The sequence below is a fragment of the Oenanthe melanoleuca genome, chromosome 4, assembly GCF_029582105.1.
Source record: "Oenanthe melanoleuca isolate GR-GAL-2019-014 chromosome 4, OMel1.0, whole genome shotgun sequence".
Taxonomy (NCBI): Eukaryota; Metazoa; Chordata; class Aves; order Passeriformes; family Muscicapidae; genus Oenanthe; species Oenanthe melanoleuca.
Genome location: NC_079337.1, coordinates 57,766,430 through 57,787,006, shown reverse-complemented (window position 1 = coordinate 57,787,006; position 20,577 = coordinate 57,766,430). Strand labels below are relative to the sequence as shown.

Genomic DNA, 20,577 nt, shown 5'->3' with positions numbered 1-20,577 from the left:
GAACTGATCCAAAAAACACTGAAACCAGAGAAAGCAGAGTGGGAAAGGGCGAAATTATTCTCAGACTGATTTATTTTTTCCCTTTTTTTCCACCTAGCAAAAATATAAAGCTATTTAAATATAAAGTTAAAGGTCATAGTCATTTGTGGTGATTTCTGATGGGCCACAAAGTGCATTAAATGCTCATTTCCTCTGTGTTTCTGTGATTACATCACTAGGTTGCTATTTACCTTCCTTTAGAAATTGATTATTAACATCAAGTTCAACCTATAACCAAGCTAAATTTATTTCTGGAAACCTGACTGCAAGTTCCCTTTCTCATCTATCTAGATGTGGATAACCATCAGATGAGAAATTGCTTCCCAGGTTTACTTTCCTGTTTCCTCCTTTAGGTTGTGTAGAAATGTGTTCAGAAAATCTCAGCCTTTGAAATATTCTCAGTGGATTTAGTAAATTGTAACAGAAATTACCAATTTGTTTAAACAGAGCCTGAGAAAAGAGGGGAGGAGAAAGCTATAGACTTTATGTCCAGATTCATATTTACTAAGCTAAAGCCAGCAGCAGTAATGATGCTGTACTTGATTATAGCTAGTCACCACAAACAATCATTACTGAGTGTCCTGTGGCTTTAATTGCACTTTTTCTTTTATTTTTTTTTTCCCTTGTCAGTTTTGGTGTGACTTGATGTAGGTAGTTATCTATGGTTTAGATGGTACCTTAATACCTCAGTCATACAAAATCACAACTATTGTACTTACCACAATGGCACTGATTCAGTTGAATTGAGTTTTAAATTTTATTCCAAAAGCTTTAAGTTTTTGTAGTTGCAAAACACAAACATGCAAGTTTATCCTTAAGACAAACTCAGCTATTAAATAATTTATAACCTCTTTTTATGATCCTCAAGTGCTGTATGTTAATCCCTGGAGTAATGCTCAAAACCAAATTTTTGTATTTTCTATATTGGTATTTCACAGACCAGTATACTTCATTCTATTTTACTTCTTTAGGAAGCTCATATATATGCAGAGTAGGAGAAAAAAAAAGACAACATGGAAATGCAACTCTGCTACACTACATCCCACCTAGCCAGATGTTTATGTTATTTCCTACACTGATATTCAATGATGTTCAAAGCAACAAGCTATAAATGAGATATAAGTACCTACCACATGTTTTTCTTTTCTGAGTTCAGTATCAAGAAGCATGAGATCTTTTAAAGTAAGACTGCAAAGGCAGAGCTTAACATCAAAACTAAAACAAAAATTAAAAATGCATTAATAGCAATCTAAATGACAGTTACACAAAAGGACAACACAATATGAGTTTCATTTAACCACTAGATTCTCCTAAAAACACTGCCCCAAAACACAAGCGAAGCCACTTTAATTCTACACTGCCTCCTTCTTCAGAAAAGAATTCTGTATGTAAAAGTAAACAAAACAAAGTAGAGCTTTTAATAAAGTTGGCATCACAGCTTTCTCTAGGAAAACACAAGGTGAACATAGGCATGAGTGGATACAACCAGGGAAAACACAGCTTTAAATTGAAACTACCATAATAAGAGTGGATATTTTATAAATATTCTTTATTGCTAGTACCTTTCCCAACCCCTGAGACACAAATAGGATTTTCTTATTTCTGCTGATGAGAGCGCAGACACGTATTCATTTAGTGGTACTGTTGTGGTGCAGCTGAAGGAAATCAGAGCTGACAGTCCATTTCAATCACCTCTACCTGCTCATCAGCAGTGTCAAACAGAAACTGTTTTCCCAAAGTCAGACATGAGTAGTACCCAATAAAGGAGAGAGAACAGACCACTGAGTGTCCTCAAGGCACCTGCAGTGTGAGATGGAATTGTACAAAGCAGAGGACTCCATCCCCAGCACATGTGAACTGAGCATATGAGCTGTAACAAAGACATCTTCTTATCCTAGCAGTGGATAATACACCTTTCATGAGACAGCTTTTGGCCAGTTCTGATTCCCAACATTTCAGAAAGAACAGGATGACTTCCAACAGCTTAATGTATTAATCTCCCAAACAACTTTTTTAGGGTTATAAGCAGATAACCCTGTCTTTATTCACGCCTAGCCTTTCACCTTTAGTGACTGCTCTAAAAACACAGGAATGACCAAACAAGGGCAAGTTTACTGCTTACCTCTCACATGTCAGCACTTCAGGGAAGCTGGCCACCTTTAGGAAGGCTCGAGCCTGAAATCTGTCATCGCTTGCTGTGGAATGTATTGTTGTGGAGGAACTACAGTCCTCTTTGTCTCCCTGGCTCAGGGATCCCAAGCTGCCTGACATAGATGTCTCCACCACTTGATTAGGCAGAATTGTCTGCTTTGGATTCTCATGCAAAGATGGATTAGATGAGCCATCTGCCAAAGGCTGTAAGTCAAAGGAAATTCATTAGTTCAATTAATACAATACAATGAGGAGACAAACATCAGATCAATTTTCAGTGTTTACTCTTAAATGAAAAGTTAAACAGTATACACAGCAAAAGTGCTTCCATATACATGACAGGCTTTTGCATTGCCCAGCAAAGCACTATTCTGTTGTACCTAGCTGCTTGGTGTATGCTTTTGCTCTTCATTTTAGGTCCTTGTGGTGTTTTCCTTACGGCTCCTTAGACAGATCCAATATCCACTAATATTAAGGGGTAGACAAGCTCTCTTAAATACAGTGAAAATTAACTGGACCATGTTAAGTATTGCAGGTTTCAGGGGGAGCTGAGAGCAGATGACACCTTGCAGAATAAGCCCTGAGTTAAAAGACTATTAAAACAAAGGAAGATCCCTATTATGCAGATTGGCAGTAAATTTTTCTCCATTATTTGACTCTGCAATTTACTCAGACACAGTATGACTGTCATTAATTTTTACAAGTAGAATCAAAAACCTTACCCTAAATTTCTGGTTGATGGGATAGATCACTTTTGCCTTTAATGCAAATGCTGCGATGTTACTGTTCAGAGGAGACTCACTTTCCTGTATGGAAAAGAACAGAAAACCATTTGGGAAAACCAGCAGATCTGGCAATTATTCACTGTAAGTACTGTGTGCTCCTTTTTGCTACACAACTTAAATGTTCCTTTTGATAAGTGTTTATTGGTTGGCTCTGCTTTGGTGCAAGAAGTCAGCTCATAAGGCTCATTTTGAGTAGGAAAACTTGAAAAGGAAACTCTTGCCATTACCACTGCTACAAAATATTTTAAATTAAAATAGGTAGTATCTGGTATTTGAAAGGTATTTTCCTTTTGTGTCTTGTCACCCACCTCCACACCCTTAGCAACAACTAAACATTTTACAAATGAGACTGATAATAAAAACTACTAAATGATAATGTGCTTCACAGATGTCATCATGGCTATAAATTCTATCTTTCAATTTAAATAAAGAAACAATAAATTAAGCAAACAAGTCATCATTTTGTCCCAGGAAGAACTTTTATAATATAATCCTTGCCCAAAATCTAGAGACAATAACAATGTTTTTCCAAAGAACTTTTAATAGATACTGAATTCTTTTCATGCAACTTTCTGAATCACATAATCTGACTTTCTGCTACTGCCTTTTTCTAGAGACTGGGACGATAGGATCATCATTTGTTTTGAGAGGTTAGGTATGGCTTAATAAAAGTTTGGCTATAAACAGCAGATAAAATGTATAAATCCAAGCACTAGGATTTCCTATCTTATCTCTTTTGGTTTTGTTATATGAAAGGAGAGACTCTGATTTGTCAAAACACAGGGTTTTTCATACAGCTCTTTCTACGAGCACTAATAGAGTCTAAAAAATAGAAATGGAAAGAGAAGAGCAAACTATGTAATTTGCTAGACCTCTACCACTGCACTTTTTCATCTCCATTTCATTTATTTCCAATTTTTGGCTTACTGATAAAGTACAGAACACTTGCCCATAGTGAGCAGTCCCAGCACTGCAATATCTCATCACGACAGGAGTGGACAGAGCTACTGCTCTGCAGTGGCTGGAAGCAGAGCAGCCAGTGTAAAGCTGGAAAGCTGTATTGGAAAGCTTTTGCAGTGTGCTAGAACCAATGCATCCTGCTTCTCAGCAGGCATAAATAATAACACACAGTTATTATTAAAACAGTAATTATGGTATTATTGCAATGTGGAAAGTCTCACAATGAAAATACCTGTTTTTCTGAAGTACTCTAACCTAACTAAAAGCATTTTCTATCTATGCTTCTTCATAAAATGTCAATTTGATGCTAGTAACAGCAAAAGTCTCCGTAAATCAGAACAAATTAATTAAAAAAAATACATATATCTTTAGTAGGTAGACAAATAGTTGGGAGAAAGTCCCCTCAAGTAACAAGGTTACTTCTTAATGTCTCATAAATGAGCCATGTTATGGAAATGGATATAGTTGTGAATGATCACCTTTAGAAGACTATGATCCCATTTCAAAAACACTGGTAATAAGCATAAAGATGTAAAATTGTGTAAGTTCTCCCACAACATTTACACTTCAAAAAATAACCTAATCCATGCTCATTTGTTATACTCTACTTTAACTCAAGCAAAATGACCAGCATGTTTTGTCAGCACTCCTGATCACAAAGCTGGAATGAAGATTCATTACCTGTCAGGATTTAAACTAATAGTTTAAATGTTAACAAGAAGATTTTCTTTAAATCCTGAAATCAGTTCTTGTTACAAGCTAAGCACTAGACTGGCTGGTTTTGACTGACATTTTATGCATGTATTTAATTTATGTATAATAGAGTGAATGAGTCAGCTGAACTGCAAATTTTTAAATGAGCAGTTTAAATCACAATCTTTAGCTTCAGCAAGAGCAGTCAAATCAACTTTGGGTGAAAGATAGTGATCTAATGACTACACAGCAGGACTGCTTCTCCAGTTATTTTAGGATTATAAAAAATTACTCAAGTTACTTGATGTTTTCATTGACAGTGGGTTGTTAAGTTTATATTTCTACTTTTTTTCACAAATTCTCTAATTGTCTTTGAGTCCCAGCTCACGGTGGTCTTTTAGTACTTACCAACTTTTTCTTATGTTAATGGTGTTAATTTATCCCATCAGCCTTTAGAAACTAAGGAGGACATAGAGATGAAAGCAAAGAAGACTGTGTCAAAAAAGAACTCAGGATCTTGAATAAAATATCCAAGGAGTGCCTCAGGAGAAATGGAATTCATAAGGGGAATAAGTGCTCAAAATGGTTGAATTCGTAAGCAGCAATCAACTCCCACTTTACATCTTACACTTCTGAACACTTTATAAAGTCTCTCTCCAAACCCACTAAAATTAAGACAGTTTGGAGCAGGCCAATGGACATGCACCTACAAGAGCAGAGCTTTACCTCCAGCACCATTTCCTCTTTTGATGTATAGGGTTCTGCTTTACTTTCCATGAGTGTGTGCTCTTTTTCATCAGTGCTCAAGCTTTCCAGAAGTCTTTGAGAATCATCTTTCTGAAATTCCAAGAGAAAACATAAAATGTAACACTTGAGATCATGCAGATTAACTGGAAACATCTTCCACAGCAGCCTGGATACATTCATGTCTCCATCATAAAAATTATTCCAGAATTAGTTGAAAATTTTGGAAAAATGCAACCTGAAAATGAACAAAAATTTTACATATTCAGAAAGGAATAATTAAAATTAATTCATTTTTCAAATTTGTCATTTCAGAAGTAGAATTTTAATCTAAAAAATTTTAAGAGGCTGTGAACATGTCAAATCAATCCATCTGCTCTCAAAATGTAATACTATAGATGATAGAGCCAACCTCATGGTCTGAACTCAAACATCTCTATTACAACTAGTTAACTAAAATTGTCTGTAATTATCAGCAATAAAGAAAATGCCAAAAAATGTCATTTTTGCTTCTCAGCCATGAGATAAACTTCCTAAATGAAGCTTTATGTGCGTGGAAGTTCCTGTCAGGGAGAAGTAACTATCAGAAAATGTTCATCACCTTTCCCCAAAAGCAGGACATATTACTGGCCTCAGTTCACAAGCACAAAAAGGCACTGTAGGGACATAGATACTGTGTGGAAATGAAACCTCCAGCTACACATGATCTTCCCCACACACTATAGAGAAAACAATGCTGATGTCCCTCCCTCCAAACATAGCATTGGAAGGATTATTTTTTTTTTAGTAAAGAAAAAGATGGCAGCCACACTACATGGACTACTTTATAAATTATTTTTCAGGTTTTCAATCCACTGACTACTTTTTGATGTAGTCTAATAATAGCTGCAGCCACTACATGTCACTGCCTTATGGAAAGGTTTGCCTTAAATTATTTGGCCACAGGTATGTAAAGTAGTCCATTATCCCAGAACACAGAGAACAGCCCAGCTTTGGAACACATTTAATCCCTTATGACTTGCCTCTATCACCTCTCTGGATCTTAGATGGTGCAATAATTCAGATTATATTCCTGGGTTAGTCAGCCTCTTCGATGGGCTGAAGTGCAGATGCTGGCTGCTAAAAATCTACTTATGAGATAAGAGCAGCTACATATCTCCCTCAGCAATCTTGTAATTGATTTGCTACCATGGTAAAGATTTCTTCTTAAAACTATCCCAGTCTATGCTATGTACAAATCAACAAGTAAGGGACTTATGCATCTTCCCTGCATCCAAGTGCAACAGATTCAGTCTGAGATCTATAAAACAGTGATTGATTGGGGCTGAGTGACAAATGTGCTCTCTTACTGTGGTGCTTAAAACTGCTTCAGACTCCAGGTACTTGCCCTGCTACCAGGTTAAGGATAATTTAGGTGTTTGGGATGGAACATATCTTACTCAGGAAAGCTATCCCTGCTTTTACTTTGCATACAGAAGGCTGCAATAGGTGCAGTTCAGCACTTGCTTGCTCCATAGCATTGGTGGGGCAGACAGTGGGAAGAAGGAACAGCCTAAGGTTGCCCTGTTCAGCTGGGAAAATCAGACTCACACCTATGAGGATACAACCTTCCTAACCTGCAATGTGCTTTGTATGCACCAGCAAGCAGTTTATTTTTCTTTCAAAATAAATAATCCTTTTACAGCAGCAGCAGCATTGATTTTCATGGCATTTAAACATCTAAATGCATCTGAAGACCCAGACCAGGGAGAACTGACAGCTTCTATTCCCTATTGACATTTATGACATGAAGGATAAAATTGTACATGGCTATATTTGAGTTGGTAGTGGCAGTACAATAAAGATACACCCATTAAGGCAAGGAAAATGAGCAATTGAATCAGAAAGGCTTGTACTTGCACAGGGTGTATTGATCCAGCATTTGAAGTGCCTCCATAACTAGGCTAAAGTCTGGCTTCAAACAGGTTCAGTCCTCCAACTTAAACACAGTTGGGAACTAGAGAATTTGTCTCCTATGTCATATTTAATGATGATTAACACTAGCAGATACACACCTCCAGCAGAGCTGTTATAGCTCAAAAAAAGGTGTGGTGAAAAACCAAGGCAGACCAGACTCCCCACTTGCAGGCTGGCAGAATTCTCCACAGGGCTCCAAATCCCCCATCTGTGCCAGCACCAAGAACTGTACACCCAGTCAGCCCAGCATGACCTGGGTCTAAGTGCAAGGGGAGAACAGAGCATAATTCAATAACAATTCTCAGAAAATATATCTGCCTGCTAGATGCGTGCGTGCTGCCTCTGCAATCTTCAACTCCAAACAAACATTATGAAATAAAGAGATACAAACCACAGTACTTAAAAGAGAACAGCGTGTATGCTATTAACAAAATCACACACTTCTGAAAATCCTGTTACTTTGGCATCAAGCAAACCACCAGCAGTGCTCAGGCTCCTTTATTTCTTTAGGTATCCATGTGCATACCCTCAGTGCAAAGTTATTGCTGTGCGTTAGTACTAATACTCTGTGCTGTGGTGTAACATGAACTTTTGAAAAGTTTTAAAATACTTTGGAAATAAGAGTACTGGTTTAGGGTGGAAATTAGTGTTTATTTTCAATTATCTCCCAAAGTTTCTGCAAATCGGATCCATCTTCCATAATCCCCAAACGCAACATTGCCTCGTACACGACGCGGCGGTTGCGAGAAACAACTTGTAGATCACCTATGTTAGAGATACAGGCCAGGGGGGCAACGCTCCGAAAGCGCAAACACTTTCACCGGCCTCCCTTTAGAGCTAGTCCGGTTCTTTCAGTACCTATTTAAAGGAAGCAGAGAAATCCTTTCCAGCAGAGGTGAGGCAGGAATCACAGTACCTCACCTACCCCTCCGCGGAGCGCGCCCTGCCGCGCCGCTCGCCCCGGGCGCACCCCAGGCTGTCCCGAGCAGCGGGCAAAGCCCGCAGGCGGCACCCCCCGGGCCCTCCGCCCCTCCAAGCTCCGCACACCGCTCTGCCCCCCGAGCTGCTCGCCCGCGGCCGGGCCGGGCCGCGCCGCCCTCCCGCCGGCCCGCGTACCTCTGCGCCCCGGCGCGGCCCGAGCGCGCAGCGGCAGAGCAGCGCGGCGGCGGCGGCGCCCAGCAGCAGCCCCAGCAGCACGGCGGGGACCAGCAGGGCGGGCAGCGCCTGCAGCGAGTCCGCCCAGAACTGCAGCCCCACGGCCCGCAGGCACTCCTGCACCGCGGCCATCGCACGGGGCACGGGGCCCGGCCCGCGGCGGGGAGAGGGCAGGGCATGAGGGGAGGTCCCGCGGTTCGGGGGCCCTCCGCCCCTCGCCCTCGCTGCGGTGGGAGGAGACCGATGGCGGATGGATGTGGCGGCTGAAGCCGGGCCTGATTCGGAAAATCTGCACGGCGCGGTCCCGCGGAGGGTCCGCCTGGCGCCATGCGGTGGCCGCTGGCCGGGCTGCTGCTGGCGCTGCTCCCCGGCGGCCCCTCCGCGCCCGCTCAGCCCCTCGCGGCGGCCGCCGGGCGGGGCCCGCCCCGGGAGCGCTGCGGCCGGACGGCGGCTGCGGTAAGCGCTGTGCCCGCGGGGGCGGGCGGTGAGCGGCCCCTCGGCGCGGCTCCGGTCGGTGGCGGCTCGGGGCAGGCCCGTGTGACGGTGCAGCCCCGCGGCGGGCTGTGCTCGGCTGCGGGGCCCGGCCGAGCAGCGGCCGCTTCCAGGCACCGGGACGGGGGAGAACGGCCCGAAAAGCTGCCAGGCCTCGGCGTGTGAGGCAGCCAACAGGGTCTGGGCAGGGTCCCCAGTACAGAAAAGATAAGGAGGCACTGGAGAGGGTGCAGCAGAGGGCCACGAAAGCGATGAGGGGTGTGGGGCATCTCTTACGAGGAGAGATTGCGGGAGCTGGGCCTGTTTAGTGTGTAGAGGAGAAGGATGAGGGGGTCTCAGTGATACACATAAATATCTCAAAGGTGGGCGTCTAGAAGATGGTGCCAGAATCTTTTCAGTGGTAGCCAAGGATAAGACAAGGAGCAGTGGCCATAAAGTAAAACACAAGAAGTTTCACCTCGACGTGAATAACTTATTTTCATTGAGGGTGGCAGAGCACTGGCACAGCTGCCCGAGAGTCTCCCTCTAGAGACATTCCAAACCCTCATGGATGTGTTCCTGTCACCTCTAGGTGACCCTGCCTTGGCAGGAGGTTGGACTGGGTGATCTCCCGAGCTCCTTTCCAGCCCTAATGAAAGTTTTCTGACAATGCTACTGCATTAAATTAATTACTTCTGAAGTGTGGTGTGAGTGCAGGTCATGCAATTGGAACTGCTTCCTAAGGTGGAGCCCCTTGTGATGTCCTCTGGTATTGTGGATGCACCAGAGTGGAAGACTTCTGCTGAATACTCAGGCTAGATTTTCCAATGAGAACTGAATGTCAGATAGGGCAGAAGGAAAAACAAGGAGTGTCGTTGTCTTCTGTAGCTGACACATATGGACACACAAACACCATAGATTTTGTGCATCAGCTGTTTTAAAACCACACAGGAATAAAAACCTGGAGCCTGTGGAAATCAGGAGCCAGTTGTGTGCTGATTTCCTAGAAAATAGGAAATAAAATTTGTTAGCTAAAAAGACACATTTTTAGCATTTAAGTCTTTATAGCATGTTTAGTCTTTATACATGCTGGAATGATGGTCTACTTTTGTTGCAAGCTCACAGTGCAGCTGTTGACATCTAACACTGAAATTCAGGTGTATGCTGATTTAATGCATAACAGTAATATTTGGGATTTATATTTATAAACAAGATTGCCTTTAACATAAAAGACCATATTGGTGGTTTATATTACATCAATTTAGTGGGCTGGTACACATTTCCTTGATGTAGATAGGGCCCTACACTGCTCTAGAAATGCCTGGCAGGGATTGATACCCTTTTAACGTGATTTCTGTTGCTGCATAATGAAAGCAAATTAATTACCAGCCCAACTCCACTACTGTGTACTACTCATCTGGATAGTATGGAGTTTGAGTACAATTTAAGCCCTAAGTGTGCATATCCATGCTGGGCAGCAGAGCCTCTTACTGCTTAATAAGCTGTGGGAGACCTCTAGAGCCATATTGTGTCTCTTCTGGTAGTTAATTTAGGAGAAATTTGAGGCTTTGTAGGATAGGGTTCTGTGTAATTATGAAGCATAAATTCAGTATAAAAGTACAACAATAGATATTTCTGAAAATAGTTCTTTTTTATAATTCCTCTCTTCCAGGTTTTTGCAGATGATCTGTGGCTTCACAAAGAGATGGGATGCCTAGGAATGGCAGGTATGCAACTGTTTCCTCTCTCTTTTCAGCATCGTGGGAGTCCCAGCACTCACAGGGCGTGGAGGTCATCAGGGGCCTGGAACTGTGCCCTGGTGGCCTGCTGACATTAGTGTGACTCTGTCTTGAGCTACAGGGGAGTGTTGGCACAGAAATAAGGAACGAGGGTGCTCTAGGTTCCCTAAACGGCTCACCTAGAATGAAGCCCTTGTGAGAAGGCTTCAGTTCATACCCTGCTCTGAATCATTTTCAGGAGGAGCCCTTTTTTCAGTATTAAACATAATGGTGTAGGGCAACACCCTCTGATGTCCAGAGTTCCCAGGTTTGTGAAAAACCCATATTACTTAAAGCTGATCAAGATGTTCATTTTCAGAAGCTAGTTTAACCCATGTGCATTTACCAGCAATGTTGAAATACCTATTCTAGAAGCTATTTTTATAGATCTCTGGAACTGCAATGCCTAATACACTTTGTTCTGGACCAAAGACTGGTTGTTAAAGACTGTTAGATGTAGAGGGTTAAAGACTGATAGATACAGTGGGTCTAGAGGTACTTCTGGGATGATGGTACTCTTCACAGCAAATATCAAGTGTTCTTGTCAGTGACCTCAGGTCCAGTGAACATCTTCAGTAGGAGTTGCATAATCTGATCGACACAAGGTACCCCAAAACTTACAGAAGTCACTTCAAGCTTGGAAGTGCATTTAAGAGCTGACTGCCACAGGCTCTTTGTGTAAATTTGAGAAAATCATTCTGTTTCTCTGAGTCTCCAGTGTTTAATTTCTATACATGTGTTATAAACAGTGTCCTACTTCACCCGAGTGGTGAAGATGAGTATATTCTGAAAAGTTAGGACATCCTCATATAGCACATTAACAGGGCAACACTGTGTTAAATAAACCTCTCCATCACTATGGTTCCCCAAGAGATGATTTCATGGCATGCATTTGCCAGGAAATTACATGCTTTGAAGCAGTCATCAAGTGAGGTACCTCTAATTTCTTTGCTGTGTGCCATGGCTAATTCACAAATGAGTTTATTAATTTAAATATGAAAGCAAGTAATTCAGATTTGCTGAGCTTTTTTTTTTTTTTTCCAATATTTATTTATTATTCAATGTCATCTTTGCTGTGTACATCCTGCCTTGTGATGGGTTGCAAATTATTTATGTACCATCCACTGGGAGAGGAAATGAGTATGGTTTTATACTTAAAAAAAACCTTCTTCCCTAAAAAAAAGTTGAGGATTTTTACATGCAGTATCATTTTCTTAGTGGTTAAAATAGCGTAAAATAGGACGAGGGAAGTGATATCCCTTTGAACTGAAAACTGGTGAGGCTACACCTCAAATCTTGTCTTCAGTCAGCCCCTCACAACAAGAAAGGCATTGAGATGCTGGACTATGTCCAGAGAAAGGCAACAAAGCTGGTGAAGGGTCTGGAGAATGAGTTATATGAGGTGCAGTTGAGGAAGCTGGGGTTGATTAACCTGGAGAACACCCTCAGGGGGAGACCTTAGCACTTTCTACACTACCTGAAAGGGGGTTGTAGTGAAGTGGGGGGTCAGCCTCTTCTCTCATGTTGAGACAAAATGGCCCCAGGTTGTGCCAAAGGAGATGTAGTTTGGAAAAATGTCTTCATGGGAAGGGTTATCAAGCATTGGAAAAGGCTGCCCAGGATGTGGTTGAGTCACCATGCCATCATGGAGGTATTTAAAAGATGGGCACTTTGAGACATGGTTTAGTGGTGAACTTCACAGTGCTAAGTTTGCAATTGGGCTCAATCTTAAGGGTCCTTTCCAAACTCAGTTATTGTGATCCTGTGAAATTCTGGCATTTTGTTTGTAGCTAAATATGTAGGTAATATGCGTTAAATGAGTGCTTCAAGGACTGAATTACATGCTTGATTTTATCACTGAAAACTGTCCTGTTCTAGTGAACATCAATTTTTAACATATTTTTATGTTTATGCTTCTAAGGTTTAAGTAATTTGCCTCTTCAGAGTACTAGATTATTTAGTTTTTACTGAAGAAGTTCTTGATGAAAGCAGAGAGATGGGACCTTCTGCACAAAACCTTTGTCATTGAGGCTGGCAGTGTGCTGAAGTGTGAAATGGTTTGTGACAGCACACTGATCTCAGTGTTTCTGTTGGAAGCTTTTTGGAGTTGTTTCTGCATAAGATGAGAAAAGACAACCCCAGAATATTCCTGTGACTGGAGAACACAGTGGATTGTTGAGAGTTATATTTGAGTCTGCTCTGATTTATTCAAAACAGACCTGGAAAGTAGATTTGTTTTTCTTGTTTATGCCCATAGTTTCTTTGACATTGTAACAAGAAAAGCTAATGGCAACATTCAAAACTGAATGCCGTAAATTGCTACCTTTGCTTGTTCATTGTTGTGTGTAATTGAAAGGACTTCAAATTGGATCTTGTATCCTGGATGGTTTTCAAGACAGGGAGTAATTTAGAACAACAACAACAAAAATATAGCAAGCAAGTATATTTAACTCCTTTCTTCCCCACTGAAATAAAGCAAGATTATTCAAAGCTTTGCTGATAAATTTGTGGTGGGTAAGCAAGTGAGACTCTGGTATCTGAGTTTAAATATCCAGACCGTGAGAGCCATAAATTAGAATTATTATCTTAGTTAAATTGCTTTTTTTGCTCTCATTTTTCATTCTGAACGTGAAATTTCATAAACTTGTCAGTGTCTTTGCTTTCTTAATGTAATTTGGCATTTTACTGCTTAGAATGGGCTGTAAAGGTATGGGAGCCTTAAGGACATACTGGAGTTGATGTAAACCTATCATAAGACTATTTTAATTTTCTCTTATGCTATTGGTGTAGCCAAGAGTAACCTTCACCTTAGCCTCTATTGTGATGTTGTGTGTGCTGTTCTAATGGTGGGCTGTTGATGCCACTGACACATTCAGGACTCAGCCCCTTGAGTCCAGTGGTCAGGGCTTGTGCCAGGTCCATGTCCTTACACAGAACTAATTTCAAAGCAAAGGACAGTGTGCTGACCATGATCAGGGGACAATTTCTTTTCTTAGAATATCCATCCTTCTTCTACTCCCAGTCTGTATGAACACAGACCCACTGCCACCACACCTTTTACACTCCAAGTGCCTTTTGTACTAGGTTGGATCCTTGGAATTTGTACTCCCTGAGCAACGAGTGAATGCAGAGGGCTGGCAGTGGGGAGCTCACCTTCCTAAGCATATTTATTGCTTGTGCCTTGAGTGTGGCAGCTGGAAGCCCAGAAGAGCAATATGTCACCACCCAAGGCAATAGTGCACAAGGATGGAGTGGGAGGTAGCTGCCTAGGGAGAATAGCTAAGCGAATTAGACATCAAGTAGCAAGACTGCTCTGATCAGCTGTGCTTTTGTCATTTTGTATGGTGGTGGAGTGTACATGTGGGGGACTGAGTGAATACTACAGGAACTTGAGAGGTAAAATGTTACACCAATATTCCAGCTGTTGCAGCTATGTTAATATTTATTTTTGTGTTTTCATTTTGAAATTCAATACAAAGTCTACTTACCAGCACTAGTAATTAGCTAGGAATAATTAGTTTAAGACAGGGTTCTGGCATATCTGTTTACATGGGTTTTATGTAAGATTAAATAATGGGAAAACATTTTCTAATGTGTTAATTAAAAGTAAGATAAAATATTTAACACTTGATAATATCTTTTAAAAGTGGGGAATTTTTAATTAAAAATAAAACCAAAGAAATTTTTTTTCTTAAAGATTGTGATATTGCCTCACATCTCTAAAGAAGGTGAAATTACTGTCTTTTTTGATTACCTGTTTGATTTGGCATCTTTGGAGATGTTTACAGGAAAGCCCCAGATTAAGCCCCATGCTCTGCTAGTTCACTTGCTGGGAAATGTTTTGGCTGAGGTGCTGTAGTCCTGGAATGCCTGGTGGCAGCCTGGCAAGCCCAGCTGAGAGGGGCCACTTGGGCTGTGTGGAAGGCTGAAACAGTTCCCCTGCAAAGAATTTCTTTTGAAAAGGAGTGGGAATCGTTGCCATTTAGAAACCAGTGAAAATGATCACCATGCAGCCTGATAATAGCTTTTCTGAAAACAGCCAGAAAAATGGCAAAGATTGAAGCTGTTGGAAGAAAAGAGTGGAAGGAACAAGGAGACCTCAGAACCACTGTCAGAACAGGGATGCATCTCCGAAGGGGCACTGTTGATGGCACTATGGAAACAAACTACGATTCTGAACGGCATCCAAAAGAAAGCTCTGTGCTTCTCAATGAAAGGTTTCAGCAGTCAAGTGTTAGTATTTTCCAAGGTCAGATGAATCTATTTGTTAAAAAAAAATGAATTTCAGAGCAGAAATCTAGAATTTCTGTGAAAATGACAGAATGTGTTATGCCTATACCATCCTTTCTCAGATACTTGTGGACTTGATACTCTCTAGAGGGGGAGTGTCAGGCTTTGCTGTCTCATGTAAAGTGCAGTTGGGTGTGCTCATGGAGATGTTATACTACGCAGGACACAAGATCAAAAGGTACTCTGTGAAGCAATTGCACACTTCTTGTTGGCTGACCAACCTCATCCAAAATTCAGAAGGAAATTATCTGCTAAACTAGAAGCACTTTAAAGATAGTAGTTGCTCAGCAGAGTTCATATATTTTGTCATTTTGACTTCTGACTCTTACGAAGCCCTACAAAGAAGCTCATTCAGGGTTTCTGTTTACTGTAAAGTGCATTTCCTGTAGTCAGGCAAGAAAACAAAAAAGAGAATTGTTGCCCCACCTTCATAGGAATGGGGTGACAATTGCATTAATTTATGAGAGACACAGCATATATAAAATTAATCTTTTTCAGTGTAAGAATATATTTATACAAAATTGCAAAGAGGCTTGATTCAGTAGTCAGAAACAGGTTTGGAACCATTGGAGGTGAGGATACAGTATATCTGGACCTGCTGGGGAGTGCCATGGCTAGGTGAGCTCAGATTGTTATTTAGGAGGTTTGTACTGCACTGAAAATTTAGCACTGGTTTCATTCTGAGTGACTTGAGTGATTGCTTAGTCTTGAAATAGAAATAAGCCATGTATGACTGTCTTGAAAAAATTCCAACCCCAAAGATATGTGGACATTTGCTGTAATTAAACATGTTCCTGTTCTCACTGAGTTGGTGTCCTGGGTTGGTGTTTTGTCTGCTCCTCTCCCGCTCCCACACCTCGCTGTCTGCATGGAGCTGCCGCCGGTGCCCTTTCTCCCCCCCTGGGGGGGTGGTGCCCCGGGGCTGTGCTTGCTTGGCTTGCCCTGCTGCCCGGCTGCTGCTGCTGCTTGCTGCGCTAGCTACCCCGGCCGCTGCTTCTGCCCCGCTGCTTTTGCCCTATTGCTTCTGCCCGCTGCTGCTGCTGCCCCGGCTCTGCCCTGGCTGCTGCTGCTTTCCCCTAGGAAATTTTGGCCGCCTATGAGGGAGTCCAAGCCGCCTCAGAAGTCATTGGTACGGAAGCACAGCTTCTCCTGGCACCCCGACTACCGGTGCTGGGGTGGATGTTCAGCGGAAAGGTTCCCTCAACCCACCATGCCACCAGTGCCACGTGGAGCAAGTGGATAGCCCTCATCACTCAGCGTGCCAGAATCGGGAAACTAAATCATCCTGGGATTCTGGAAATAATTACAAACTGGCCCGAAGGTGAAAGTTTCGGTGTCGCGGATGAAGAAGAAGAACCAGTGACACGGGCTGAAGAAGCTCCACCTTCCACGGCGGCGATTCTGGCATGGGTTGGGCCATGCACAGCATCCGCGTATGCCCGGAGCTTCTTCGCCATGTCCAGCACCGTTTCATATACCTCTTCTCGCTTCATTATTGCCAAAGCAGATGCATATTCAGATGGCCCGAGTCGCACCAGCTTCCTCCACATTACAGGTGTGCATGGTACCAGGTCTGGGTTCCTAGTTGTTATATCATCTGAAAAAATGATCTCCGCCACTGCCATCTCCCTCAGACGTTGGATCCCTTGCTCTATGGTTTTCCACTTGGTCTGCTGCATATACAGATCATCGGCACACAGATATCTTTGTGCTACGCTGTCTAAAACACGTGCCCAGAGGCTTTGAGGGTTAGCCTCCCTCATCATACCTTGATCGATGACCGGATCATGAGACAGGGATCCCAGGTGTCTCACCTCAGTGCCATCTAAGATGGTAGCCTCGCCTGCCGCATCCCACAGCCGGACCAGCCAACTAATTATGGATTCATCGGGCTGTCTTGTATAATCCTTTCTTAAACCCCGAAGATCTTTTAAGGACAGGGACTCATTATTAGTTTCTGATCTCACACCAGTGGTTTTAACTCTTGATTTTACATCAGGAGGTGTTGAAGGTCCTTCTCCTGCATCCTCATCATCATCCTCCACTGGCCGATCGGTCTTCTTGGTGCACTTCCCACTCCTTGTACTGGTAGCCACAGCCATTGGTTGAAGCTTGCTTTCTAATTTCATCCCTGTCCTCGAGCCGGGGTGTTAACTACAGCCTGAGTAGCTGGCATAGTAGCTATGTTATCTCCCTGTTCCCTTTCCTTTGTTTGTTGTTCTCCACTATCTAACAGGGTACGATAAGCATACGCCAGAGCCCAGCTCACTGTAGTAATCTTTTTTTCCCTGGAGCTATTGTGGCATTTCTCTTTCACATATTTTACCACCTCAGCCGGGTTCTGTTCTGTTGTTTTTACAGTCCCTAAATTAGTCCGAGTGTGTCACATTGTTTAACAGTGGCTTAAATATTTAAGTAAAACTTAGAGAAGTGAATTAAAACTGGTCATAAAATATAGACACCAGCTTTCCCTGGTCCATATATCCACAATTTTGTCAAGTATAAACTACTCCCTTCCAAATAAACATGGGAAGACAAGGAAGCTCACCAAGTACGTGTCCACCTGGGTTTTGGAAGCAACAGGATTGCATCTCATTCATTATGTTAACAGACTTATTTTCAGTAATTTGTGTGCATTAATGCTTTAAGACTCCTTTTAAGGGTCCAGTTCTGAATGCTCTATTCATGCTTTTCTACTTGCAGCTAATTGTATTTTCTTATATTGTTCTTCTTACAAAGCAGTGGCTTTTCAAAAAAACTGCTGCTTCTCATGTTAATGAGATTTTAGTGTCTTCAGCTTTTCATATTTTATTAATATAAAATAGGCTTTTTCATAGAAAAGTCGTTTCACAAAATTACTTGCCTTTTTAATGGGAGTTTTTGTTCATATTAATGTATATTGCTGAAAATTGATTTTAAAATAAGTAATGAATGAAAATAGTATTAAGTGAAAAATGAAAAAGTTACTTCTTTGAACATAGACAACCAGCTATCATTTTAAATTTTCATGACATTTTTCTCTTAATTCAGCAGCTTTACTTTTTGGCAATTTAGCATATTAAATTCTTTAGTACAAGCTTCTTTTATTAATGTCATAGGTGCTTTTACTTTCATAGATTAAAGCGATATGATTTCAAAACTGTGCCTGTTATTTTGTGTGATATCACTGACTAATCTTTCATAAAAATTTAAGAGTATAAGCTTGCATTTATATTGCTTATTATTAAATTTATGAGCATTTGATTTGATGGCACTTCAACTGAAATGCAACTGAGACCATCCTCAACTGAGAGGTATTTCAGTTCTGAATATGTATTGGCAAGGTCAGTGCTTAGTTGGAAGACTATTTTTGAAGGAGAGCACCTTTAGCACTGATGCCCCTCACATTGTGAATTGTTTGAATTCTTTATGCTTTGCTGAAAGTTTCTTTGTGTTGAAAATATTAACAGTTGACTTATGGCTTAAACCTTTTAATTCATGCATTAAATGCTTAATATTTAAATGGTAGGAAGTTCTCTGTGGGGTGTTATGGGAGTTCCTTAGGGAGGAAGCAGTTCTGTTCTGACTCCTGCTGGGTTTTGTAGGACAAATCCCATCTCTGTTTCCTGGCTGGCCTCAGTCTCTTTGCCTGGCATGATTTTGAGTGCCTTGAGGGAGAGTATCTGGCTCTGCGTGCCCACAGACCAGTGGTGCTGTGAGCCCCCTCCCTGGCTGGACTCTGCACCAGGCAGCTGCCATGCAGGACCCAGCCTTAGCTCTAATGCTGAATGTTGCCTTGGTTTTCAGCAGTGCCCTTACCTGTGGTCATTCAGGCAAGCACAGTCTCTCATCAGCTCCTGACCTCTGCAGCCTCGGACAGCCAGTGGAGCCATTCACTGTTTGCCTTGATACCCTCATGGACAAAGAAGGCGTTGTTCAAACGAGAGTCTGACCTCAGCCACCTTCTGGTCAGTAAAAGATGATTTGCCACTTGCAGCATTTGTAAAGATTGTAGCCATTCTGTAAAAACTGAATGTTGGGAATTTACTATCCAGTTAGTACATTTCTAATTTTGTCTCAGATGTTTGTGTTCGTTTGACATCACTTCAGCCTCACCAACTAGTTTTGGGTCTTCCAAAGAATTACTGTGACAGTTACAGCTGTGTGATTGCTGTGTAAATTCTGCTAGACACTTAGTAATGAAAAGAATCTGTATAGTCTGATGGACTTTGTGCATAGTGTGGTTTTTTTGTGAATTGTTATAGTCGAAAGATAAATATATAAATTAAGATTCTGATAAATACTTATGGGATTAAGTAGTTTTTACACATTTGGACCAGAAAAAAGATTTAACTGTTGGGATAATAAAATTCTTAAATTTGAAGGTGATTAGTACCTCTAAACTTTTTTTAGTAATTTCTTTATTTATATAATTTGACTTGTTGCTGAAGTTTGTGAATTATGTTTTCATACACTATGTAAATTTTTCCTCTTCCTCCATAGCCTGAAGATGTGTCTAATATGTCAGTGTCTTCAGAATTTGGCATAACTCTTCAGAAATGTGGTATGGTAAGTTTTCTTACATTTGTCTTGTTAATTTGGTATTAATGACCAAATAACGTTTAAAAAGTGGGAACCTAATTGTGCCCATGCTGAGTTTTTGGGAGTATGTGCATTTTGATATCATGATGGTCCCACTCTCTGAGAGGCACTGTTTGGCAGTGTTGATTCAAAACAGAAGTCAGTGAAATCTCTCAGGCTTCAGGGCGTTTTGGATTGTGGTTGAAGTAAAAACCTGACTGTGAATTTCTAAAACTGCAAATGGGCAAATCCCAATGAACTCCAGAGTAATCAGCCAAGAGACTTGGTAGAGATAAACCTTCTGAGATATTCCACTGGCCCAGCCATGGGTGCTATACCTGAGTCAAGTGAAGGACTGACCCCTCTGTTACCCATTGTGTGTTTGGGCATCCTAGCACCCAACCATAGAAAAACCATTGTGTCAGTCTGCATATTCAATGGGACTCAGCTACAGCACAGTATTTAATGAAAAAAGGTTTCATTTGACTTGTGTAAATTCTTATGAGGAGCAAAGACCTCCCTATTGTAAGAAAATATTTACTTCCCATTTTATTTTTATTAGACTCTTATTTTTTCGTTTCTTTTCTTTTTTATTTTCCCTTTCTTTGCACTAGATGAAGCAGGTATGAATTTTTATAATTACAGTCAGTTCATCTTAGCTGTCTCCTGGAGAGAGAGAGAGCACATCCAACCAATCTGAATTCAGCCACTGAAATTGTGCCTATGAGGGTGGAGGATTCAGTAACCAGTACAGAAGAGGTGACATTATAACCTCACCAGATCAGCTGTGTAGAGAAGAATGAATATACATCACATCTCATGGCACTATCACCTCTAATGTCATTATTGAAATGGTAGCATATCATGATTAATGTGGCTGAATAGTGAGCATTTCAGACATAAATAGTTACACAGAATCTTCTGCTTTTCTATCTGTGGATTCTTAATTTTTGTAGCAGAGCCTCTCAGAAACGGTCCTGTGGTTTTTTTTCTGC

The 20,577-nt window shown here is 41.4% G+C and overlaps 2 protein-coding genes across 3 annotated transcripts in view; one reads left to right on the top strand and one right to left on the bottom strand.

Moving 5' to 3' along the window:
* EVC (EvC ciliary complex subunit 1) overlaps positions 1 to 8,711 on the bottom strand; it is a 47,498-nt gene extending 38,787 nt beyond the window's left edge. Inside the window, exons 1-5 of one of the 2 annotated variants that reach the window (XM_056490107.1) lie at positions 8,445 to 8,711; positions 5,355 to 5,465; positions 2,913 to 2,996; positions 2,162 to 2,394; positions 1,170 to 1,254 (exon numbers count right to left, since the gene is read on the bottom strand). In XM_056490107.1, the coding sequence (XP_056346082.1) occupies positions 1,170 to 1,254; positions 2,162 to 2,394; positions 2,913 to 2,996; positions 5,355 to 5,465; positions 8,445 to 8,615 (684 nt within the window). In that variant the 5' untranslated portion in view covers positions 8,616 to 8,711. The remainder of the gene's footprint in view (positions 1 to 1,169; positions 1,255 to 2,161; positions 2,395 to 2,912; positions 2,997 to 5,354; positions 5,466 to 8,444) is intronic. The other variant, XM_056490106.1, reaches the window with a different exon arrangement.
* Positions 8,712 to 8,810: 99 nt separating this feature from the next.
* EVC2 (EvC ciliary complex subunit 2) overlaps positions 8,811 to 20,577 on the top strand; it is a 61,515-nt gene continuing 49,748 nt past the window's right edge. The window contains exons 1-4 of the mRNA XM_056490108.1: positions 8,811 to 8,939; positions 10,627 to 10,681; positions 18,809 to 18,969; positions 19,505 to 19,570. Coding sequence (XP_056346083.1) covers positions 8,811 to 8,939; positions 10,627 to 10,681; positions 18,809 to 18,969; positions 19,505 to 19,570 — 411 coding nt within the window. The remainder of the gene's footprint in view (positions 8,940 to 10,626; positions 10,682 to 18,808; positions 18,970 to 19,504; positions 19,571 to 20,577) is intronic.